At 41.7% G+C, this 26,368-nt stretch overlaps 2 protein-coding genes across 2 annotated transcripts in view; one reads left to right on the top strand and one right to left on the bottom strand.

Moving 5' to 3' along the window:
• Positions 1 to 1,092: 1,092 nt before the first annotated feature.
• Positions 1,093 to 11,296, bottom strand: LOC101863588 (thioredoxin domain-containing protein 17). Its single transcript, XM_005099650.3, has 4 exons — positions 10,993 to 11,296; positions 8,489 to 8,570; positions 2,941 to 3,022; positions 1,093 to 1,734 (listed from the first exon to the last, which is right to left on the bottom strand). Exons 1-4 carry the CDS (start codon positions 11,126 to 11,128, stop codon positions 1,654 to 1,656), a joined length of 381 nt encoding a protein of 126 aa, XP_005099707.1. The 5' UTR covers positions 11,129 to 11,296; the 3' UTR covers positions 1,093 to 1,653.
• Positions 11,297 to 11,586: 290 nt separating this feature from the next.
• LOC101863346 (protein UBASH3A homolog) overlaps positions 11,587 to 26,368 on the top strand; it is a 42,545-nt gene continuing 27,763 nt past the window's right edge. Inside the window, exon 1 of the mRNA XM_005099649.3 lies at positions 11,587 to 12,097. Within this exon, the coding sequence (XP_005099706.1) occupies positions 11,985 to 12,097 (113 nt within the window). The 5' untranslated portion in view covers positions 11,587 to 11,984. The remainder of the gene's footprint in view (positions 12,098 to 26,368) is intronic.

Here is a 26,368-nt window from a genome sequence, read left to right as displayed (position 1 = left end):
TTCTTTTTTGTGCTTGTTACTCACTCGTAACACCTCTAATCTTCGGCACTTATATGACCTTATTGTGTTGCAAGTGCCGTGAAACTCTTACTAAAACTAAAAATTTTTGTTTGAGTGTAGAGAACCAGATTATCTTTATAATGTGCAGCTATGACTTACTAATTTGTACAAATAACAAGTGAGAAAGTACGCCTAATCTTTTTTTTTGTTCTTTTCATTAGCACACTGCTTAACACAAAGAAATTTCCTGGTCCCATGAAATTTGCTATCATTATCAGGCCTTTTAAAACTGCACTTTAGAAAGATATAGAAATAACAAGTCAATGGAAATTACAAGTCAAAATACAAAGTTATTCATCATAACAATATAGGGTACTTCTTTTTTTACATTCAAATAAGGAGAATGATGGGAAAAGAGCCATATATTGATTCATGATGATAGAAGGACTACAAGTAACTAGACGGTATCTTCAGCAAATTACGAGAACAACACTCATGGAGGATTATAAACAACATAGAAACAATGCAGTTCCATTCCATAGCAAGATAAGTTTTTCTTCTTTCATTTTTTTTATTAACTTTGCCAAGCACTGGTCTCTAACCCTAGAGACACAACTGCAAGAAACAAGCATTATTTCTTTCCTGTGCACTAACCACAGGATCTTATTAAAGGATTTTGTAACTCCACAACAAAGCGAAGTGGTAAAGAAACACAAAATTCTAACAATTTCTCTGAAATATAGATGAACCTGTCTGATTAATGCACAACTTCCACCCACTCCAAATTCCCAAGCATCAACAACAGAAATCAAGGACAACTTCCAGCTATATGGCACAGGCTGTATTCTCTAATAAAGCAACAAGGCTGACAGAATACACTGATTTGGGACCGTTCACAAATGATGTCAGCTCAGAGGGGGGTGGTCAATGAAAAGTTGTCCTTACAAAGTTGACGTTCACCATGATGCTCTAACACGGTTAGGGAAGAAAAGAAAGAAAGGAAGAAACAAAAATCGAACTAAACTTAATTTTTTTCAAATCATTCATTTTCATATTGCCAAATAATGCATACCATGCATAATTAAATATAAATTTTTTTTTCCAGGAAAGATTACAAGGGGGGGGGGGTGGTGTCATTTTTGGCCATATCTTAGATGATGTTATATGTGAACGGTCCCTTTACAGAGACACAGGCTCCTACAACTTGAAAATCTTTAACAAAGATGAAAGCTTGTCATAATCTATGGGCGAATCAGCGAATGACTTTGATAATGCCATCCAGAAAAACAGCTTTAAATTAAAATTTTATCTCACAAATACTTTGATCCAACCTCTAAATTTGTCTACTAAATTTATCCAATTAGCATTTATTAATTACTTCATCTTTGTGAAAATAAAGGCACAAAAAAATAGTGCAAGTTATCAAAAAGACATTCATATTTTCTATGATACCAAAACGTCACAAATTCCTGATGTATAGAACAACTGAATATTATTGTTCAGTGAAACCAAACGTGGTAAATACCATCATTTCAAAGAATAAAAATAAAAGAAAGTTTGTGTCTCCATCTCAGTTCTGCAGACAATACTGAAGAAAGTGTAACATAAGCTCTTTTAGTCCAGGCAGCACCACAACAACCACCCCAAACAGCCTCAAACAGAATCTTCACCGTTGGAGAAGAAGGTTTTTACCAACTTGTCCTCGATACACTGGCCTTCAACCAGCCTGTCTTTCTGTAGAAACAAACATAAATAAGAAAACAATATTAGTCGCTATTGCTTTTATTCTTAACCAGTTTTAAAAAAGATCAAACATTTGATAATCCCTTGAATACTCTTCAGGGTGGGTTCCAGTACTGGAATGGTCACGAGTGAGCCAAGGCCACTGATCAATGACGGCATGCAAGGTTGGTGGCATGGGGGTTAGATATGTGGAAACTGAAAAGTGTCCATTGATAAAGACAGATTATAATCCCAGGATTTAAAAAATAAGGTGCAGAGTTGTGGCAACCCCCTATCCTGATATAGGATTGTGAGCACCAATTTCATCAACGTTCCAATTTCCTTGTATCACTCTACCTGTGAATGCAGTGTTTTCCCAAGTCCAATCTAAATATAAATAAAGCTTTCTACCCAATCAAATAGCTAAGTACACATTGAGCAACCTATCTAAAAGTACTATCTCATCAAACAATTCGATACATCAACCAATGAAACACATGCCATTGTTTACCATACTGAGATTTGCTAAGTGTCTGATTCCATGTGATAAAGTTCTCATAATTGCTCTGGGCAATAGTGGCTTATTGATATTGTGATACTTGTAAACCAAGACCTCAAATAAAATTGAAATACTTGTTTGAATAAAATTTAACTTTATTTGACAAGTTAAAATTGAATTGACATTCATCACCGTGCATTGCAATTTCTTCAATTTTTTGGCATATAATTTTAGCATTAATTCATTGCCTTTTATCATGACCAAAGTAATGGTAAAAACCAAAAGTCTATGTAAAAAAATAACAGTTCATAGGCTCTCGCAATCAACTTTAAATTAAATGTGAAATTTAAGGCATTAAGGAAACAATCTATTCTTCTACGAGACATGACAGCAATCTGTACCTCACTCAGACTCATCCATCCCTCAAACTAGCACAATTCGGTATATGGTTCAGATGGCTCTAGTTCAAATTCCTAAAGAGACATTCTTGAATTTGGATTACTACGGAAGATTTCAAGGCTCTCCACCAATTTAATTCGGTTCTATCGCCTGAAGATGGATCATTAATTCAGAGGTCCCCTGCCTCTCCAAAATGACCTCACCAATGTTGAAAATGGTGTTAACCTAACCAGTGCAATCAGTCGAGTTCAAAATCAGCTACCAACATACAACAGTCTTACAGAGATATGAACTTATGAACATAGCACTTCATCACTCACCGTGGCCATGTTGATCACAGTGGGAACACTTGTCAACTTGTAAACTGGGTCAGTTCTGAAGCTGTTGTTTTGATCCTTCCACCTGAAGAGAGGAAAAGAAAACCAGGTATGGCACCCTTGATTCGCAATTTTCAATATGTGAGAGCAAGAAACAATTCTCAAAGATTAGTAAAGGTATTATAGCATTATGCCATACTGATTTACTGAAGCAGATTCAACGCAAACAGCTGTTTGAGTGATGTCATGTCTCTTTTTAAACCTGTCTAACCATGTTGCATGTGAAGTCAAGGCCAAGTTCCCTTGCGATTTCATCTGCTTGTGTCGTCATAATGGGACCAGAGATAGGGAGAGATTGGGGACTAAAACTTTTTGGGGGGCCTAACTAATAAACTAGCCAGTATAATATTTTTGCTGTTTTAGTGAGAGTGTTGCTGTATCTGTCCTAAAAATAATTACTATACCTACACACGTATACTGTAGAGAGAAGGAAATGACACCAACACAACCTTCTTCAATGTAGGACAAAGTTGTAAAGAAGTCGTAGAATGAAAAAGAACACACTTATATTACAACAGTGAGTGACGACTCACTCCCCGGCGTTGGCACAATGTTATTGTGTGTGTGAGATATGTGTATGTATGTATGTATGTGTGTGTGTGTGTGTGTGTGTGTGTAAGCCTGCATGTGCTTCAATACACACAAAAATATACCACAAAACAAAAGAAACTGAACTGACAAGCTTATGATGACTTCATCATCATCATCGCCTTTCTCACCCTGGGTCAGGATATAGACCACGAACAAACACTCTCCACCTTTCCCTATCCTGGGCTAGTCGCTTGATGTCACTCCACGTCTTCCCACTTTTCTGTACATCCATTTTTGTGACTCTTCTCCAGGTTCCACGAGGTCTTCCCCTTGATCTTTTACCCTGTGGGTTCCAATCTAACACTTTTCTTGTTATGCAGCTGCTTGACTTCCTGACAGTGTGTCCAATCCATCGCCAACGTCTTCTTCCCACCTCATCTCAGACCGGGCTCTGTCTGGTTCTTCTAAATACTTCCTCGTTGGTGATCCTGTCTGTCCATTTGATCCTCGGCAGCCTCCTCAGACACTTGTTAAAAAAACCTGGATCCTCTTTATGCACATATGGGATGCGTTCCACGTCTCACATCCATACAACCAGACTGACTTCACATTTGAGTTGAAAATTCTAAGCTTTGTTCGTAATGAGATATCCTTGGTCCCCCAAATCCTGCTCAAATAAATAAATGCAGCCTGTGCCTTTCCAATGCGGGACTTTATTTCAGCGCCTGTTCCTCCCTCTCTGTCAATTATACTCCCAAGATAACAGAAGGATTCGACGTCTTCTAGTGCATTTTCTTGTACTGTGACCTGCTCCTTCGCGGTGCATCTATCCTTAGGACTTTCGACTTTCCGGGGTAGATCTTCAATCCAAAAGACTCGGATAGGCTGTTTAAAATTGTCGTCTTTCCTTGCATCTGTTCCTGAGAGTGTGACAGAAGCGCCAAGTCATCTGCAAAGTCCAGATCATCCAACTGTGTCCATGGTGTCCACTGTACACTGTTTCTGTGTCCTCTGGTGGTTTCCTTCATCAGCCAGTCAACTGCCAATATGAAGAGGAACGGTGATAATAAACATCCCTGTCTCACACCAGTCTTGATGTCAAAGTTGTCAGTGAGCTGGCCATCATGTACAACCCTGCAACTTGTCTCTTCGTACATGCTCTTAATGAGGTTCACCAACTTCTGTGGGATTTCGTGGTGTCTCAGTATCTTCCATAGTGTTGCTCGGTCTACACTGTCAAAAGCCTTCTCATAGTCAAGGAAGTTGACGATCAGCTGGGAGTTCCACTCTAGGGACTGTTCCACAATAATCCTCAGCGTGGCAGTCTGGTCGGTGGTTGAGCGATTTTTCCGGAAACCAACCTCTTCATCCCGTAGTCTTGGATCCGTTCCTGTCTTGATTCTCTCCAGAATGATTCTGTTGAAGACCTTACCTGGTATTGAGAGAAGAGTGATCCCTCTGTAGTTGCTGCAGTTGCTGAGATCCCCCCTTTTTTGGAAGCTTCACGAGGTGTCCTTCTTTTCAATCCTTTGGGAACTTGCTCTCATTCCAGATCCTGGTAAACAGTGGGAGGATGATGTCTGCCGTCACATTGATATCTGCTTTTAGGGCTTCAGGTGGAATCTGGTTTGGACCAGCCGCTTTACCTTTGTTCAGCTTCTTAATGGCATCCAGAATCTCTTGTTCTGAAGGAGCATCACCGCAGATTGGTAACTCATTTCTTGCTGGCAGGATGTTTGGTGGGTTACTCGATGGCGGTCTGTTCAGGAGACTGTTGAAATGCTCTACCCATCGTTTGGACTGAGCTTCCTTTCCAAAAATGGTTTTCCCCTCTTGGTCCTTTACTGGTACTTCAGGTTTCCCGTAATTTCCAGAAAGTGTCCTTGTGGTCTGGTAAAGGATTCGCATGTGCCCTCCTATCGCTGCTTCCTCTGCCTTCTCTGCTAGCCTGTTCATGAATTCCTCCTTGTCTTTTCTTAGTGATTTCTTGACATCTTTAGCTGTTGTCCTGTACTTCTCCAATGCATCCGCTCTTGATCCTCTTGTTCTACTTGCATTCGCTTCTGCCTTCAGCTGTCTTCTTATCCTAATTAAATCCAATGAGGGTTGGCTAATCCATTCCTTGTGCTCCCATTTCTTCACGCCGAGTACTTCTTGACATGTTGATGTAAAGACTTCTTTAACCTTGGTCCAGTGTGTATCCACCTCCATGTCTTCCTCACCAAGATCCTCACAAAGACTTACTTGGAACTTCATTCTTTTGATTCCTGTTCTGGTTCCATGCTTTTTGAGACGAAGCTTGAGTTTTGTTAACAGCAGATGATGATCTGATCCAACGTTTGCCCCTCTCTGTACTTTGACATCTTCCAGTGAACGCCTGAACCTACAAGAGATACAAAAATGATCAATCTGGTTCTCCGTCACTCCATCCGGTGATACCCAAGTAGCCTTGTGGATCCTCTTATGGGGAAAAATAGAGCCTTCGATGGCAAGACTGTTGAAAGCACAGAGATTTGCAAATCGCTCACCGTTCTCATTCATTTGTCCAAGGCCATGTTGTCCCATGATTCCCTCGTAACCTACGTTGTCCTGACCAATCTTGGCATTAGCATCTCCCATTATGATGTTGACATCTTTCCTTGGCAGTTTGTCGATGACCCCCTGGAGCCGGCTGTAAAAAGCACCCTTGTCATCATCCGAAGCATCGTTTGTAGGGGCGTTGATCTGTACTATGTTCATGTTGATGCTCTTACTTCTGGTAGTGAAAGAAGCCATGATGATCCTCTCCCCATGTGGTTCCCATCCTCTAAGTGAGTTCTGCGCATACTTGCTCAAAATAATTCCAACTCCCTCCACACGGTGCTTGTCTTCCCTCTCAGAATATAATATTTGTTCCCCCGAGCTGAGCTGCTTCTGTCCAGACTGTATCCAGTGGGTTTCGCTGACTCCTAGTATGTGCAGCCTGTATCTTTTCATCTCTTGTGTCACTTGAAAACTCTTTCCTGCTTCATACGTGGTGCGAACATTCCACAACGCAATCCGGAGAGACTTGTTCGACAGAGAAGGTTTCGGGTCAGAAGAGTCCTTTTGGCTTTGTCCGCTGTCCTTCATTGTTCCTGCTGATGCAGAAGCTCCTCCGTCTCCCAAGATGGAAAAATTTTAAGGCATGTTTGTTCGTGTTTCTATAACTTTCCTTTTTTACTGGGTCGGGTAGTTGGTCCTCCGCAAACTGTCACTTTTCAAGTGGCCAGCCCTATGCACCTTTAGTCGCCTCTTACGACACGCAGTATCACGGCAGGTGTATTCTTTACTCCCCCATAGTAAAACTATGAGGCCCTCCACCTGCAAGGGCGTTATGATGACTCAGGCTACAATATTTGAAGCATCACCACTTGAATCACTAGTACTAGTTGATTAGTCTACTGCTGTCAACAGGCGATCTACCTTTCTCTCATTTCAAACTACCATCACTACCATCCCTTTGCACTTCATCATCTGAATCCGAGTTCATTGAATCATATGGATTCAGAATCTAAAAGATATCATGAGCCATTTGCAATTCGCATCAGCATAAGTATCACATTAGCATTCCATCGACTTTCGCCGCCTGACGTTCAGAACAAACCTAGAAACAGGACAAAGTGAACTCCTGTTCCAAAAATAGGCACACTTCAAGGGAAATGATGTTACTCTAGTAATTGCGCTATGCTGTTGCCACATTTATTGGCTATTAGTACAGTAGTCTCTGCCTAAATGCACTGTGCTCGGGAGGGCCCCATAGCGTGTGTTTTTACGGAGCGTGCGTTTAGATTAACCAGTGCAAAGGGAGGAGGGGACGCAATCATCTTACTTCCTTTACATTTTAGTGACCTTCCTTGGAGGGTGGGGGTCACTTACTTTGGCCGATAATGTGATGACACGTAACTCTTTTGTGAAGGATTCCCCAACTGCATTTATGAATTATGAATACAAAGGCGTTGAACAGGTGAGGGGCAGAAAGACGGACTCACTGTACTGATATGCACTATGAAATGTCGGGAACAGATAAGAGGAAACTATTCGTGATAGATTCAGTCTTAAGGATATGCTCTCACTCTCAGCCACGCGGCTTTCAAAACGACCAATCCCTGTCATCTATTGCAACTCGGTAAATGCATGGATGACAGGAGACTTTTCTCTTGTGATTCGTTGAACAAGTACCTATAAGTTCTTTGAGTGAAGCTGATTACTTTACTAATGTTTAATATAATTAAGAAGCATATCTAGTGTTTCACAGCATTCACGCATGTTGCGCTAGGCCTCCCTAAACATTACGTATGCTGTCACTCAAACACCAGGCAGAAACCTTCTCTCAAAGACCCATTTCGAGTGACCAATCATAAGACATTTCAGTCTCCCCCCCTCCCCCCAAATATATCACCCGACTAGTCCAAGACCAATATGTCTGTGAAAAGTTATTGGATGTGGAAACTGTCCATCGCTCTCTTTGTTTTGCATGAGGGCCAGTGTAGAAAAATACAGGTATCTATCCGGCATGCTCAAAGATTCTCTTCTACCCTATACACGATCTTTGGTCGTCTAGGCTTGTGCAAGTGCAAGCTGTGTAGGCTGCTGTGAAAAATGTCCCCTTGCCAAGATTTACTTATTGGCCTGTTTAACGGATCGAAGTGAGCGTTAAGAAGAAGTGACCGTGCGTTAGTACATCTAAATTATATTGCGTAAACCCTGTCATATGACCAAAGCGTGCGTTGCTTTTGTATGGCATGCGTTTAGACGGAGACTAATGTAGAAATAAAGAGGAAAATACGCAACCAACACGGGTATAATAGTGACGGTGAGTGGTCATACCTGTTGACCGACACAGGTGTGGCAATGGCGGTGAGTGAGTTAAGATGATACCAATGACCCCAATTACCCAAAAATCAACAAGCACCGTGTCATGGCGACACACGATACTTACTGTGGTCTGTCTCCAACATAACAAAAGATGACTTGAGCATCACTTGGCAATCTGCTCAAGTGCCGTCGAAGAACAGGGTCAGCTGAAAGTTAAGTAAAAAATGTACCTCTTTGATTATGGGAAAACCCTATTTTAAATACTTTATTAAAGGAGCTGTTACACAAAAATGACAGAACAATTCCATCTCGTTGAGTTATGTAATACACCTCCCCCTCCCACCAAAAAAAATTCGCAAGGTCAAGATCAGGATACACTAAAATTAAATATATCAAGCATACATTTATGCAAGGCCTGTAGTAAAGGCTGTGCAATTTGGCATTACAGTGGAATCCTGTTATAACGAGAGGGAGGGGACCGGAGCAAAATGTCCGTTTTAGCAGGATTTTCGCTATAAGGGATCCAGTAATAAATTCAAGGGAAACTGTAAAGTAGGCCTAATCTATGAGTTTGGTGTTATTTCCTTTTGCTATCTCCCCGGAGGATAATTTTGTTTCAACATGACCTCTAGGTCTTACTTGATCAAAAATCGAATCAGGTTTCTTTCTCTAGCACCAGATCTAGTGATTTTGACAGCTCGGCGTTGCCGATCAGAAAAAAAGGGCTCTGGGCTAACTCACCCGCTGTGTTTTCCCCCACCCCATCACACCCTGTGGTGCATTCCGTCAGCTTCCGCACGTCACTCATTCGCTCCATCCATTACATTGCTATGACCTCTCCACCCCCGCATCGGAGAAGTGAGAGGCATGGTAGGCCTTGATAGTCTAAACTAGGCTTACGCTGGCCTATCCCACGATGCGTTCTGCTTGTCTGCGCATGCCACACCCTCCCTACTCAGTCGTTCCGGCCTTCATTGTTGACACACATGGGCTCTCCCATTCTTTGTTTCGCTAGATCACCAACAAGTTTCTCAAAGTTTTATATAAATAAGAGTGCTCAGCTCAGTGAACGATAACAAAGTATAAACGGGACTATCTTCCCAGACTGGACTAAATAAGTACCATACTCTTTAATAACAATCTTATGCCTCACTTTTCCAAACATAGCACACAGGACGGGTCCAAGTGTGTGCTTTCCCAAGAGGGGGGGAATAGGCTTTCATAACGCAAAAACAATGCCTACCACTTCTGAAGATGTTTGCTTTTCTTGTTTCTATTCTTCTGTCATGCAATCAAGCAAATAAAAATGACTACATCTATTGTATTGTGACTAAAATGCAACAAAAACGTAAGTTATCAAGGCCCCCATTTAGTTTTCAAGTATCCTTCCCCTCCTTTCCGGTTCACATAAGCGGGGCCTCGTTTGTAGCGCCCGAGGCGACCGATGGCTGATGACGTCACTCAGTGGAAATTTCCCAGCCGGCGGTCGTTCACCCAGCACGCGCAAATGGCAATGCCGCTTTTTCCCTTAGTTACTCCCACATTTTTAAAGATTACGCGAAAACCGCTTAACACAGAAGCTTGAAATTTTAAGGGAATTTATAAAGAAAAATGGTGTATAACGTATCAGTCAGTTTGACAAATCACAGCTCCGAAAAATCTTCAAAGCACACCACATCAACCACTTTCGCAAACGTTTTCGACTGCTTCTAGGATGGGTACAATGTTGTCAAACTGCATACTACGAGATTGACCATTTTTCTGATTGGCTGCCAAGTTTCATTCATATCCATTCACGAGAAGCGGCGTGAGAGCGAGTTGAAGACAACAACCTTTGCGTTAGTGCGTCCCACGAAACACCCCCGCTGCGGGGGCCAAAAATCGGCAGAACAAAACACGCTCTGTGAGCATTGCTAGATAGCCACTTCCTTCCTAGATCTAATCTAGATATAGATCTAAATCTAGTCTAGAATCTAGATCTAGAAAGAAAGTGGCTATTCTCACCCGCCCGGAAGTTCTCGCAAGATCAACTCCTCCCCTCTTCTCTCTCTCTCTGTCTCTTTCTGAATACTGTCTATCAGTGTGGACGATCAAATTGACCAAAACAAAGTTAAAAAATGATGTTAAAACACAAAAGTAAATGTAAATTAATTTGGTTGTCTACAAAGATGCTACGGCTATTTAACTTTTCGAATCGAGCCGAACTAAGCGGGTCGCCATTTTGTTTTGCCCGGAAATTCTAGCGCTACTCCTCTCTCTCTTTCTCTCTCTCTCTCCACTGCCCACAGACAAAATTGTACGCTTTTAGTAGGCTACAGTTGTAATGGAACGTTTGTTCACGGCACAGAATTCTACAATTTTTCTGTTATCACAGTGTAGAATTCTGTGGTTTTGGGTGAACGCAAAATTTGGTGAACGCGCACCGGGTGAGAATAGCCACAAGACTCGCCTGCACTATTCTCACTCCGGGTGAGAATAGAGGTGGCCATCTAGAAAATTGATTTGCGACAGTTTTAGTGGCTTTATTATATATACTTTATATGTGAACTGCAGCAAACAATACTGCAGCTTGACCCCCGAAGCAGTGCATCTGTGTGCGGTAGTGACCGTAAAAATTTACCAACTGACCATTTCTGCAATCAGGACACCAGCTCATGGAATTTTCATCAGGGTCAGCATAGAAGACGACATACGCATTGCTAGATTTCTCTTTCAGGGCTTTACTCAAGGCTTCGTGTCCGTGTACAGTAACAACAGATGTCATTTTAGATTTGGAAATAGGCCTAAAACTAGATCTAGATCTAGGTTTAATCAAAATAAAACTTGTCGTTGAAATGAACTTTCGAAGTAAGCTGAAAAGTTTGTTTTCTCTGTGAAAGTGAAAGGGTTGGTATTCTCTCAGGACCGGTGACAAAACAAAAGAGCGATAACTTCTAACTTTTATTCTACAAGAGTTTCAGTGCTCTGAACCTGCCACACCCCCTTTTACTTTTATTACATGAAACAAACAGATTATTATACGGTAAAGAAAGTTCATAAAGTACAAAAGAATTTTTTAATATACAGATATCAATACAGAGATTAAAATAAATAGCTCATTTTGAAATTATTCTACCTGTATTTCACTGATGTTTTAATGGCCTTAAAATGCTACACTGTAGATCTAGTTTTGTTTCACTCAAAACTTTCCGGGTTTTTTTAAGTTATTGTCTTCACAGACATAAACAATCGCTTCGTGACTTCGTGATGACCCGTTGCACTCAGAGCGTTATTATTAGTTTGCCTTGACTGAGAGTTCTGCTTCCGCGTATAGTCTCAATTGGTATACGACAAGCATCAGGCCCACTTATCAACATAGCTACACTTAACCAGGCAACGTATGCGGAAATCATGTTATTTTGACATTTTTGCCCTCGACTTTTTTGAAGTGAAAGTTTGAAAACGGTGTCATCCAGTCCTGCGGAACCGATTTCCGCATCATGGCATCATGATGAATGATGAGTGTCAACGTCAACTGTGTAAATGTGGAAACCTTATTGATCAGTGAAGTGAATGGCTTTTAACTCTCCCTTCGGATCCGACTAAACCAGACATAATAAAACGCGTTTGGAAGTTTCGTCATGGCTGGAGTTCCTCCAAGATCCAGGCTGAGGAGCTCAAATTCAAGTTCCTCTTTCAAAGACAGGTCGCCTCTTGAAACACTGCAGCGTATGGGCTTCCCTAAAGCAAGAGCGTGAGACATTAATTAGAAACTGCTATAGATTCTAGATTCTAGATCTAGACCTAGATCTAGATATAGTAGACTACTCCTTTTTTTTTCTCATGCTCTGCAAAATTCTTCCCCATTGAACAGGTGGGACCACCCCATCTGGTATTGGTATTATTTTACGAAGTGACTATTTCTCCGAACGTTCGGAGAAATAGTGCCGATCTTTATTTCTTCGAACGGTTTTCGGCTTCCGGTCTCGTGATTTTTTGCCTATTTATTGCGAGAGTTCGGCGCCAACTTTCATTCTGCCTCTGCCTCTGGTCTGGGAAGGAACACGTACCGCATGGCAAGCCCGCCTACAGACAACCTTCAGTAACACCCACCACACACCCACCACCATCATGCACATGTACACACACTAACTAAACATAACTAGTGGGCAACTTTTGAACGTATGACGAGCTGAACTGTGGATGGAGAGACAGTGTGAGTGAAAGAGCGGGTGAAAGGAAGAATGTGCGAGTGTATCCACAGGCGACAGCAACTAAAAGACGACGACACTGACCACCCCTGGCCTGGTCCACAGCTCACGAACAAAAGGAATGCAGCTCAGGCGGTGCTTTGCCTATATTATTGTCCATGGTTCGCAGGGAACAAGTGAGATTTTCTTTGTGTGTGCCTGGAGGGATGGGGTGGGGTATGAAAGTCATGCGGACGGGGATGAGCCGCGGGAGAGAACACGGGAATTGAATGAAAGAGTGAAACTGAAAGAGACGAATGACTCATGAGTCCTGGAGTGAATGGATCCTGTGTTTCTATTTTTGTATACTTTGAACTGTTACTGAATAAAGGCTGAAATAAAGCCCGAAAAACAAACAAACACACACACACACTCCTCACTCTCCACTTACTACCACACACAGACACACTCAAACACTCACACATACACACACACACACACACACACACACACACAGGAGCAAATTTTTGGGTCTATATCTATTTAAATTTTCAACAGCTAGTCTAGATGAGATTTTTAGATGAGTGTAAAAACGTGAAAAAGAAAGGTTTCATAACAGAAAGAAATCAAAATTAGAACAGCCCATAAACAACAACAAACATTAACAAATAAGGGCGTGTGTCCACCTGTCCGAAGAAGATTGGCAGTTTTAACCCTAAATGTGCGTAATTTTTAAAAAAAAGTACAGGATATTACATGTAAATTATGGAATCACACACATTAAGGGGCTTGCCAGTGTCAGTACATTGGTCGCAGCAGTGACAAACGCAGATGCCAGTTCTATGTGTAGTTATCAATAACCCTCCGTAGATCTAGATCTAGACAGCACACGAGTGAACACAACACATTACGTTTAAAAGCAGCACCTTTCATAGGCAACACGTCATATCTATAGCGAAAAACTGTTTGGAATTGTAGCATTTCTTTATATAAATATTTACGGCGGACATTTTTTGGACCGATTGAACCATATTGTATACGAACAATCTTTGGTAGGCCCATACTATAATTATAGATCTATATAATATCCGAAATTTGGGGGAAAGGATGATATTTCAGAGTGTTCGGAGAAATAGTGCCCAGCTTTATTTTCCTGAACGTTCGGAGAAATAGTGCCCAGCTTTATTTTCCCGAACGTTCGGAGAAATAGTGCCCAGCTTTATTTTCCCGAACGTTCGGAGAAATAGTGCCGGCCATTATTTTAGGCCACCTCTCTATTTGAGAATAGCGCAGGCGGGCCTTTTGGCTATTCTCACCCGATGTGCCTTCACCCAGGGTCCCCACCAGGTCGGGAAATCGGGAAAAAGTCGGGAATTTTGAGATGGGTCGGGAGGTTGGGAAAAAGTCGGGAATTTTGTGATGGGTCGGTAAGTCGGGAAAGGATAGGGCCTGTGTAATGTGTAGCTATCTAGACTGTATGGTTGATGAATCCTGAAGAGGAAATGTTATTGAACCGCTGTGGCGGAAGTGTATGTGTGACACCGAGGCTCGATCGGGAAGAATCAAGATCTACTTTCGCTTTCGTTACCGCCCAGAAATTTTCCGGTAATAGTCTGATACTACTGATAGATAACGCAACATTTGTAACATGCAGGTTATGCATTATGAACGCTGTGTCGCCTTGAAAATAAATCAATATTAAAAATTGCCCTCTGCTGTCGCTTTCTGGAAAAAAAAAAAGAAAAAGAACTTATACAAAAGCGTCTTGACAGGTTCGCCCTCGTGACCGGTCAATGAACCTGTGAGTACCGGCGGTCTGAGCGCTGTGAAGTAGTCCAAATAAGATTCACTCGTGTTGGGGGGGCTGAAGGCAGCGCTAGAGGACAAAAACTGAACTTGGAAGCAAATTTTTAGCATTTTGATAACTACTTTAGAGGTCTCTGCAAAGCGAGCGTTGGTGCAGGCCTTGTGTGGAATCGGGATCCGTCATGCCTTGTTATTGAACTAAAGTGTTCGCATTTCATTGGATGGGGTGATTGTAATTTCTATATTTTAGCTTTCTGTTCAAGATTGGCAGATTTTCAGTGTCACTGCATCTTGCCCCCCCCCCCCCCCCCCAGTTCTTACACCTCACTCTGAATAGGTGTACTTGAGCCATTCTAGTTATTACTAATATTACTCTTCTTTGAGTTGCAGCAATGGTTTTTCCCTCGAATTGGGGTCTTGAAAAAAAATTGGGGGTTTTGAAAAAAATTTCCAGGATTTGGTGGGGACCCTGTTCATTGTGATAGGCCAACCAGTGTAGCGTTCTCTGTGAACAAATTTCCTGCGCTCTTGTGTTGAAAGCGTTCAATTTTGTCTGTGGACAGTGAGAGAGAAAAAGAGAGAGGGGGGGAGACAGAGACGGTGGGGGGGGAGAGAAGCGCGAGAACTTGAACAGGCAAAACATAATGACGACCTGCGTAGTTCGGCTCGATTCGAAAAGTTAATAAATAGCCGTAGCATCTTTGTAGACGACCAAATTGATTTACTTTCGTGTTTTGACATAATTTTTTAGGGTGACCTTATTTGGGCCACAGTGTGGCCTAAATAAGCTAAACCCCCCTCCCTTACCTTATTTAGGCCACACTGTGGCCCAAATAAGCTAAACCCCCCTCCCTTACCTTATTTAGGCCACATCATATGGTAGATTTCTTGAACTAACCATGGATTCGGAAGGTCGAGATTCTACTGATCTTTTTATTTAGTGCGGGGGATTATTTCAAAATAGAGGATGATTCTAAATAAGTGGACCAAGTGTAAGAGTTGTGTGTGTGTATGTGTTTGTTTTGTGTGTGGTTGTGGTGAGAGAGAGAGAGAGAGATCTAGAGAGAGAGAGAGAGTAAATGTAGTAGTGTGTTTGTATGTGTGTAATGTGTGAATGTTATTGTGTGCATGAGTGTCTATCTCAGTTGTACGGTCCAAATGTACATTATTTTGTTGAGAATTTTACATAGAACTCAACTACAAAACACCTTTATACAAAGTCACAGAAATATTCTTTTTGTGCTTATTGAGGTGCAGTACAGGGTGATTAAAACCTGCAAGGATAATTGGACAAAATGGGCAATATCTTACTAATGCTAATACTAATGGTCATATTTAGACAAATCCTATATCATTCTCTTTTTTTCTTAACAGCTCATGGTTATTAAAGAGTCAGCAAACTAGATCAAGGTAGTAATTTCGGATTCCTAATATTATGGGCATTCTTTAAAAAATTTAAACTTGTTTTTAGCGCTTTTTTCAACGTAAAACGGATTCCGTTAAAAAAACAACAACAACAATGACCTTATCTTTCTTTTTTAAGGTATTGTGCATACATTTGTGTGAAACTATTTTATTCTATGCTTTCAAGTACATGAAAAAAGCTAATAAAATCAAGCAAAATGTTTTTCAGAGACATAGATCTAGTAGTAAGCCCACTGGAACATTTTATAAACCGTGAAAAGATCACCAGAAAATAACAAAATTATCTTATGATTTTCACTTGCACTTGCAATTTTTTTGACAAATTATCGTCTACCTCGTTATCTTTTTTTTTTCACATTTTTCTTCACTATTCATGACAACTGGCATGTTTTCCAGTTATTATCAAGGAAGTGGATAGGCGGACCACGGGGTCTATCTAGCCCCAAAAGGATAGGTGGACCGCGGGGTCTACCTAACAAAATGCTGTTTTAGGATGTGAACCCTGGAATCAGCGTAGTGAAATAAGTAGATCAAGGTTTGACTAAGGATCGGTGGACCCCGGGGTCAACATAGTGAAATAAGTAGATCTCAGTTTATTTTATAGTAAGACTGGCGGAGCCCGTGGTCAACGTAGTGAAATTATAAGTAGATCTAGGTTTAAATTAATAAGGATTGGTGGACCCCTGGGTCAACGTAGTGAAATTATAAGTAGATCTAGGTTTAATTAAGGTTTGGTGGACCCTGGGGTCAACGTAGTGAAATAAGTACATGTAGATCTAGGTTTAATTTTAAGGATTGGTGGACCCAGGAGTCAACGTAGTGAAATAGGAAGGTTTAGGTTTAAGGTGGACCCCAGGGTCTACCTAACGAAATTTAATACTAGTTAGGTTTTAGAATAGGTGGACCATGCGGTCACCGTAGTAAAAAAGTAGGTTTAATCACGGTGTCCCGGGGGTCCACCAATTCTTAATTAAACCTTCTTATTCCTCTACGGCTATGGTGACTCCGGGGTCCACCAATCCTTTTAAAATTAAACCTACTTATTTCACTACGGTGACCCCGGGGTCTACTAATCTTTAAATAAATCTACTTACATGTATTTCACTACGGTGACCCCGGGGTCCACCTGTCCTAAAACCTAGTATTTTGCTAGGTAGACCCCGTTTTTAACAATATCCAGAAAATAACATAAAATGAGTATATAGATCTATATCTATACGCATTTTATTAAGTATATACTTAAAAATAAAAGACTGAGCAGAGCCTCACAATGTAAATTCTGTGCTCTACACGTAGAGAAAGTCTTAAGTTTGCGCAAAACAGATTTTAGAAAAAAAAGTTGATCTAATTATTCTAATAAAAGTAAAAGTGATTGTTATGGTGAGATTTGTTATTATTAATTCTGGAAATACAGATAGTTGCTGAATCTAAAATTAACTAGAACTGTGCAATTCGTTTTATTTCAATTCCAAAGCCCAAAGGCATAGCAATGAGTTAGATCTAGATCTAGCAGTTGTAGGCTCTCTGGCTGCTTCTAACATTTGTCTGCTACTACTGATTCTAGACAGGGAATCTAGATCTAGATCTAGCTATCACCTGCACTATTAAAGTCAAATATATGGTAAAATAAAAACAAAACTGAATCGCTTTGTCAGTCAGTACATCCCAATTGCCATAGCAGCACGTATTAATATTGAATAATTATACCGAAGCAACATGTTATCACAGTGTGCAGGGGAGAGCGGGGTGCCCGGGTCGCTGACCGGTCGATTCGGTGGTTCGGCTTTTGTAGATCTATGCATTTTTTACGGAAAGCCCTATTACTAGATCTATTAGTGTTGTGAAAACTTCAACCTCTACAGCTAAGGCGGCAAAAGATGTTGGAAAATAATAATACGTCCTGAAGTTTCATAATTTATACAGAATAATACAGCCAGTAGTTTTTATCTCATCGAGTTATAAAAATGGCCTTGTAACTTGTTTTCAGAAGCAAATTTTAATAGTTACAGTTCTACCGAATCGATTTTCACGCAAATTCAACCATTTTGATGACCATTTCTTTTCCTTTTAAAAAGATAAAGGCCTGTCGGATGTGGCAGTGCGATTAACACTAAGTTGTTTAGACCCATCAAAACACAAGGCTTCGTGGCCGATCACAAAGGTCTACGGGGCTTATCGAGGCCGATTCGCCCTGCCGCGTGCACGTTCACTAAACTGCCTACTAGATAGAATCTACTACCAAAGATTCTTCTCGATCTTTGCTACTACTACTACTACTACTACATCTACATGTAGGCTACTACTACTAGACAGTACAAGAGATGTACTACTACGAGACAGTACGAGAGAGTGCCACCCAGGCAAAGATAGTGTAACTTTGACTCAGCCACGTTGTGTACACACTTTTTATACCCCAAATTTGACCCGGAAGTCCATTCGGAGGATTTGACCTTTTTACTTGAAAATGGTAGCCTAGATTTTGCCCCTCCATGAAGGAAAAATCTGGCCCTCATTCAAACCATTGAGATTGAGCAAAACTTTGCGTATCGTGCTTTGTTCTTACAATATTCATTATGATATATATAAGTTGTACACTGAGACAAAACTGTACTAAATGAGAAAGGTGCACCATTATGAAAGTGGAACGAACTCAGTTGCCTTAAAAGGGTGTCCCCTGGTAGTTTGAGCATGTGTGGCCTAAATAAGCTAAACCCCCCTCCCTTACCTTATTTAGGCCACCTGTGGCCTAAATAAGCTAAACCCCCCTCCCTTACCTTATTTAGGCCATATGTGGCCCAAATAAGCACTCCCAATTTTTTATCTTTGTTTTTATCAATTTGATTGTCCACACCGATAGACAGTATTCAGAAAGAGAGTGCGAGAGAGAGAGAGGGGAGTAGATCTTGCCAGAACTTCCAGGCAAAACAAAATGGCGACTCGTGTAGTTCGGCTTGATTCGAAAAGTGAAATAGCCATCTTATAGCATCTTTGTAGACAACCAAATTAGCTTACTTTAATTACTTTTGTGCTATGACGTCATTTTTTTCTTTGTTTTTGTCAATCTGATCATCCACAACGATAGACAGTTACAGTATTCCGATTGTTTCACACCGGGTGAGAATAACCAAGGCTGGCAAGTCTCACCCGGGGTGAGAGGTCGATCGTATTTTTGTTCTCACCCAAGGTGAGGATTTATACCACTTTCATTATTTTACTTTTCACTCCTGCCGGGTCCTTATTTCTCGTTGAGATATTGAATAGACCTTTGGTTTTCGTGTTCATTTCGATTCGTTTTACACAAGACCACCTGTTTTCTCACGTGCAATTTTGTCTCTGGGCAGAGAGAGATAGAGGGGTGGGGAGGGGGAGAAAGAAATAGGGAGAGAGAGAGAGAAGGAGAAGATCTAGTGAGAACTTCCTGGCAAAACAAAATGGCGACTGGTGTAGTTCGGCTCAAATCGAAAAGTGAAATAGTGGTAGCATCTTTGTAGATTTCCAAATTAGTTTACTTTTGTGCTATAACATCCATTTTTTCTTTGTTTTTGTCAATTTGATCATCCTCACTGATTGACAGTATTCAGAAATTAGGAATCTTGTCTCACACCTGGTGAGAATAGCCAACTCTGGCAAGTCTCACCCGGGGTGAGAGGTTGATCGTACTTTTATTCTCACCCGGGAAGAATAGCCACTTCTTTTAAACAATTATTGACTATTTTTTGTAAGTGTGAAGGAAGAGGCGAGCACCGCACCTTTCTAGACAACTCGAGAGCCCCCGATATTGACTTTAAACCCATCACAAAAATGAAGTTTTAAAAAACATTTGATGGTATTCATGGGTGAAATTTTTTGTGCATATACCGGAATTCCGGCTTTTGAAAATAAGCTTTCCAACTTTTCCGGTTCAACCTGGATGTAGATCTAGGCCATGGACGTGTTTGTTTCATACAACGCATGAATGTTCAGCTGTAGACCTAGATCTAGCCTGCTCACTTTATACGGGGTGCCCACTACTAATGGGATCGGCGGATCTCCCAACTCAAAAACAAGCATGTTTGTTTTGTTTCAGGCGACTGAGTCGGGCGATTGTCCTGATCCAGCCATAGTGGGTACCCTGTATTAATTGCGATGTAGTTTAGTTTTTAGCCTAGGCTACTGGATCCGTAATCTCAGAATTCTCCGATGATGGCCAGATACTGTTTCAATTGCGGCATACAAATGATTAATTTTATTCATAGTTCTGTTGTTACTTTCAAAACAAGCTTTGTCCAACTCCAAGTTCTGTTTATTCGGGCCCGTCATCAAGACCCGTTAGTAAAACTTTCAATCGTGCGTTTGCATCGCGTAACATGACTTCGGCGTGCGAGTTTTGCGAGCGTCGGGGTCCGTCCGTTGACGGGGTCGACTTAAGTTCATGCACACTGGTTGAAGCGTCTTTGGAGGCTTAGGCTACAGGAAAAATAATTTATATATAATAAAACATGTGCGCGCATGTCGTTGATCCTGATTTTTCCCTGAGATCCTGATTTTTAGATTTCATAGAGTGGCAGATTTGGTTTAGACTTGCGAGTGGAGAGTCTGCTTGTGAAGGCACATAGCCGGTAGGGCCCTTTTGTCGCCACGTGTGTCGGCGCTTTCTCCTCAATAGAGATAACGCACTATGCAGCAGCTTGCCGACGTTCTGCACAGTTAGATCTAGAACTAGGTCTAGGAGGTGAAGTTATAGTCGAGAGTGAACCATAGCAGAGCATCATTGTTCATTGTTCATTGTTTCAGGAAGCAACATCCCTGCACTCCGGACATGTCCATTGATGCTCCGTTGCTCTCTCCAAAATGTTGCCGAAGGTACTTCTACTGATTGTGCCAGTGCACATCTGGTTGAACGTTCTTCTGTTCTTTCCTGCAAGGATGCCAGATTTTCCGCTTCCTTTTTTTATTCCCAAAAGCATCATCCTCTCCACGGCAGTACTGGCCTCTGCCTCCTTGACTTCCTGCTACGTCTAGGTTTTGTAAGTTGACTGAATAATAGGGATGACTTCTCGTAATTGGGTTAAAAGAATAATTTCTAGCTTTCCAGGGGCACTGAATCAGCACCAGACTTTTCCAGCTTTATTTTTCGTTTCTATGACCATTTGCAATAACTGACAATGTAACTGATTTCTTTACATTCATAATTGTTTCTGCGCATATTTCCGACACAAAAACTAAGAATGAATGTGTTAGCTGTCATTATTTTTATTCCATACAAGAAGTTTATCTCTACCCAGGTATTTACACGGTTTTGTGGGGGTTTTTAATCGCTTATATTATATCTTTTTAGTTGTATGCAGGCTGCCACAGACGCAGCATGATTCATGAACAACGACAGAGTAACTTTCTCTTGTTTAATAGTAGTAAAATAAAAACTAACGCTGATCGTCTTTTGTTAAAAAATGCAGATGTGCATCTTTCTTCTCTTATAACTTGACTATTTCTACTCGCGCAGATTTAAGATTTCTCATGGTAAAAGACATGATATTCGTAGTCAGTTTAACACAGATTTTGGAGAGATCTGTCGTGCCTTTTTAAAATTAACAATCATTTATTCATAGGTTTGTAACTAGAATAGGACTAATTGAGTACTCTACAAACACTTGTCTAGAACAAAAACTAAGGCACAGAAATTAACCATTCTAACGCAGAATAAATCTCAAGACATTGAGCTTTTAGTACATCCACGTAATGGTTTGCTATGTGGGATGGGGAAGAAGTTATATCGTTTTAAATATAGTAAAAAATGCGAACTTCCTAACTGACACCGGCAAAGTCCTTCAGAGCTCATTAACCCCGTGACCCCCGAGCCGGGGAGCTCCGGCGGGCTGCCGAGTCACGCTAACTAAAAGTAACAGAATCGGGCGAAAAGTGATGCTGTGCCTAACACCTGCATGGCCAGGGCAGAAAATCCATGTGAACGTTCATATAGGCGTTGGTTCGATAGCTTGAATCCATTCTGTTCTCAGGAAACCTTTTTCGATCCTTCTGAGGGTACACATGGAATCAGTTATAAGAACAGCATGGGTTGTACGGGGGCGATCTTGGGTCATCCAATCAAGTGCTTTCATGATGGCTTCAATTTCCATTCGCATACTTGATGTAGCCCTGCTGCAGGCTCCAGATGCACTGTGTATGATTTTATTGTTGGCGAATGCAACAAATCCCCATCCACTTCTCTGGCTATCTCTTTTCACTGAACCATCTGTATTAATTATAGGATCCCCTGCTTTTGAGTTTGTGTCAACAATCTTGTTGATATCGCTCTCGTTGATGGCAGCCGCAACATTTCTTCTGTCTCTGCCCATGCCTATTTTGGCTTGAGTGAGGTGCCTGTATTCTCCTGTCACCTGTTCCCATTCTTCGCCTAGTGGTAGGCTCTCAGGTACACAGATTGTTCTCAGGGAATCCTCTGCTTCCGCCAGCCAAGATTTTCATCTCTTGATTCTGACTCTCCTGTTGTCATGAAGTGCTTTGTGAAGTGGATGATCCTTCTTGCCCATTACACTGAGATACATCTTTGCCTGAGCTATCCTATGGCGTACTCTGATGCCACTTAAACCTAGCAAGTAATGCATGCACAATATTGGAGTGTCCTTGGTGCAGCCCAGCAGTGCTCTCATTGCCTCATTCTGCACTCGATCCAGCTTTGCGATCTGTGTGTCGAACAGCGTGAGACAGCCCAATCCGTAATCAATGACAGACAAGACGAACAGCTGCAACATCAGGAAGAGCACTCTTTGTGGAATCAGAGCGGCCGCCATGGTCTTGATTGCACCAACACCTCGTTTGGCCTTTGTTACCACATGATTCACATGCTTGTTGAAGGACAACGACCTGTCCGAGACGATTCCCAGATACTTCAGCTCTGACTGTCTGTCGATAATCTCATAGTTGCAAGTGATTGGTGGAGTTATGTCTTGGACAATCCTGTTGTCGAGGGAACACCAAAGTACCTGCGCCTTTGAAGGATTGATAACTGCTTCATTTTGGTCGCACCATCTTACAACTGAGTGAAGTCTTCTCTCCATGTTCCTTGCCATCTGAAGTCTGTCATCTTCGTGCTCGCATGCCATTATGTCATCCACAAAGCTCAGGACACGTCCAGATTCTTTCTGATGCATCGTTACCTGTGCAGTGTACACATTGAAAAGCACAGGAGAGACAGGAGAGAGGGGGGATCCTTGGGGCAGTCCTGAAGCAATTGATACCGGATCTGAAGTTTCAATCAACTTGCTGTCCAAAGCCTTTCCCTGACCATGTTCGTTGACATTGCCCCAGGCCGAGCTTCTGGCAATATAGTCCCCAACGATCAGGACAACATCTCCAAGATCGCACAGCTCATGGAGAAACTCCCAGTCATCTTCCTTGACAAGTTTTCCACCTCTGGCATAGAGATTGACAATGACCCCACCTCTGGCATAGAGATTGACAATGACCCATGACCTGTTGCGGATTGTTAGCTCGAGTGCTTGTAGCTCCCTGTCCTCCTTGTCCCAAGCAGAGACATCTCTTACACGGTGCTGGATACCATTCCTAACAAGTGTGGCCAGTCCATGATGAGTCCGGCTCACCGGGTTGATGTACGACGTGTACCCAGGACATGACAAGGTTTTAGCATTGGTCTCCTGCAGAAAAAAGAGATCAAAGTCATAGGCGGGCTTTTCCAGGTCTCTTCCTCTTTTCCTACCACTGCGGCAATTCCAATAGCCAACGCAGACGTTTTTAATTTTGAGCCTGTCTGTTATTCCCTGATTCCTCCTTTTCCCTGCCCTTCTTTTTCTGGCTCCTCCTCTCCTTCCTCTCCTCCTTCCTCTCAGTCCTCATCAACGATTCTGGACAAAGCATCGCCAAAGGAGCACGTTCTCCGTCGCTCATGCACTGTTTCCGTTTTAGATTTTTAAAATTTGTATTACTCATGTTTTGTTTTTCTAAGGTAGGGAAGAAAACTGTCACCCTGGCAGAGCCCTATACCAGGGAAGGGACAGGGGATGTCTTTACAGAGTCCATATGCCTGGCGCCGTCCCTCTTGCTTACCAGACGCCCACGTTAGCGACTACTGAGTTCCGAACAAAAAAACAAAAATATGCTGGAAAATATAAAAAATGGTGTGTACCAGGGACGAAAAGGCATAAACTGATAAAGTAAAGGGCAGTGGACCAGGCATTGGTTCATTGGTTTCAAAAGGGGTAGGCCATATCTATTTCTATGTCAAGCCAAATTATTCAGTTAAGACTGAGGACTACAGCATTAAAATTTAGAAATTAAATTGCCATGAATCCATCACGCACGTCGGTTTTGCTTCAGGGGGCATAATTCCTGTAAATTTTGACCTTATTGTCTTACTTGTTTATCTTCCTTGGTGCAGCCTAGAATTTGTCCATTGCAAAATTCATACATAACGAAAAGATTTCTATGTCCATATTTCAGTTGTAGTTCAAAAAGTACCAATGTGGACTGTGACAGTGACACGACGCTTTAAATTTTTGAAAAAGGTGTGTCTCAGTGGGGATTGTGATAAGATACTTTGTTGTGTTAGTTAATGCATCTGTGTGAAAAAATTAACATCCAGGAATAGCACATTGCTTTTTTTGCAATTTTCAGGTATAGGCATTTTATTTTTAACCCCAAAAATAATCTCTACCACTGTACTAGCTACCTACTAAGGTCCTCTCTTCACTTGTCTTGGTCCGCTAGAATAGGCTAATACTAACAAGGTCACCATAGCAGAGACTGTGCCCACCATTTCGGAACTTCACGGTGACACTAAAGATGGTTCCAGTAGGGAACGGGATAGCGGGTGCCCACATCCCTCGTGACTCATCAGAGCAGAGGAAGATAGGACTAACGCTAACATTATTATTTTTTTTAAACAACAACAATCAAATAACAGAAGCATGTTTTCTTATAATTATAAACGTAAGCACCATCCCACATCATCACTTACCACCACCATCACCGTCATTTCTAAGGTCATCATTGCTCTCAGATCCTTCACAAACATCTATAATTATCTTAAACATCTATATGTAACAGTTATATGTCATAACAAATTTGTACGTTATACATTATTGGGCACTCTCATACGCACATTTTTCTACTAATCAGATGGCGTCAATATCATAGACATGGGCAAGGGACCAAAAAAAAAAAAAAGAAAAAAAAAAAAAAAAAAAAAGGTATAGGCATTTGACTCATTCCGGTTTCAGGTTTTTGAACCTGTCAGTGCGTTCACTCATGATGGTATTTATTCAAATTATATTACATTAAGCCTTATAATTACCTAATTATTTCCGCACTTTGGACCAATATCAGGAGTTTCAAAGAGTGGGGGGAGAAATGCCCCCCCATCCCCAAGATGAAAATTAGAATCTGGGGAGATACAGGGAGCTGGCCCCCCTACTCCCCCCCCCCCCCCCTCCATCATTTGATGTTTTCAAGTAGTTTGTGGATGTTCTTGAAAGTAAGACTAGTTAAATGCCTTTCAAGGGGAAATAGAGCAGCTCTCACGATAAGAATACTTTGCCTTGAAAATGAGTAGCCTAGATATAATATGACGCTGGTCTAGCAATTCAGTTGTATTCTTTTCAACTGAAGAAGTTTAGACAGTCTCAACACCCTCTTTGGGGGCTCTCGTGGCCTAGAGGTTAAGGTGTTGGCCTCTCATTCAAAGGTCCCGGGTTTGAATCCGAGTAGCGACCGAAAAATTTTCTTCTCTAAAATTGTCTCCTTTCACCTCCTTTCCTGCTCTCTAGCAATGTTCTGTTGTCTGCTTTCATTTCCACTTTCTGCCCCCAGCCCCTCACCTCCTTTGCCCCCCCCCCCCCCCCCCCCCCCCTCTGGGCTCCTGACTCTTTCTGCAGCCTTTCTACTTCTACTCCTTTGCTTTTCCTTACTGCTGTCTTTCTGCCACACCTTTGACCTTCTGGTAGGAAAGATCTACACCTAGCCTTCTCGGACAAGGGCGAAAAATCTCGGAGGGCCCGTGTGCAAGTTGTGCCCATTAAAGATCCCTTGGTGGTCTAGAATCGATAAGAGTAGGCTTCAGCCGCCACCCGGACAAAATTCCAAATTTCCTACCAACTGAAAATATTCGATGTGTCCTGCGCGCTCATATGACCTTATGCAGTTGTGAGCGCTGTAAAACACTTTACAGAAACAAACACCCTCATCAATATTATATATATGACGTCGGTGGCCTAGTGGTTAGGCTCTCAGATTTGCAACCGTAAGGTCGTGGGTTCGAATCCTGCCAGGGACCTGACATTGTGTCCTTGGGAAAGGCACTTTACACGAGTAAAGTATTCCTCACTTCACCCACAGTGAAAGGTCTTGTCGGTTTATTAGTCTTTGAGCTCTTAATCAGCTGCTTGCACTGTATGTTTCCCAGGAAGCTGAGAATGTTTTTGTGTGTTCTATGGTCTGCTGGGTTTATAATATAGTGTATAGTGTATAGAGTTTGCTGCTGAACGGGGTTATGCGCTATACAAATGCTATTTTTTATTATTACTATTCTTATTATAATTGTAATGCAGTTGCAAGGGCCGTAAAACACTTACCGAACAAACAGTAACCAA

The sequence above is a fragment of the Aplysia californica genome, unplaced genomic scaffold (assembly GCF_000002075.1).
Source record: "Aplysia californica isolate F4 #8 unplaced genomic scaffold, AplCal3.0 scaffold00221, whole genome shotgun sequence".
Classification (NCBI taxonomy): domain Eukaryota; kingdom Metazoa; phylum Mollusca; class Gastropoda; order Aplysiida; family Aplysiidae; genus Aplysia; species Aplysia californica.
Note: the sequence above shows the minus strand (reverse complement) of the source record. Positions and strands in the feature narration are given on the sequence as shown.

Excerpts from the sequence above, each read along its gene's own strand:
- LOC101863588 (XM_005099650.3), bottom strand. The coding sequence starts at position 11,128 with ATGACATCTGTTGTTACTGTACACGGACACGAAGCCTTGAGTAAAGCC. Across the intron at positions 3,023-8,488 it reads TATGTTGGAGACAGACCACA|GTGGAAGGATCAAAACAACA; the intron begins GTAAGTATCGTG and ends TCCTCTCTTCAG. Across the intron at positions 1,735-2,940 it reads CTGTGATCAACATGGCCACG|AAAGACAGGCTGGTTGAAGG; the intron begins GTGAGTGATGAA and ends TTGTTTCTACAG.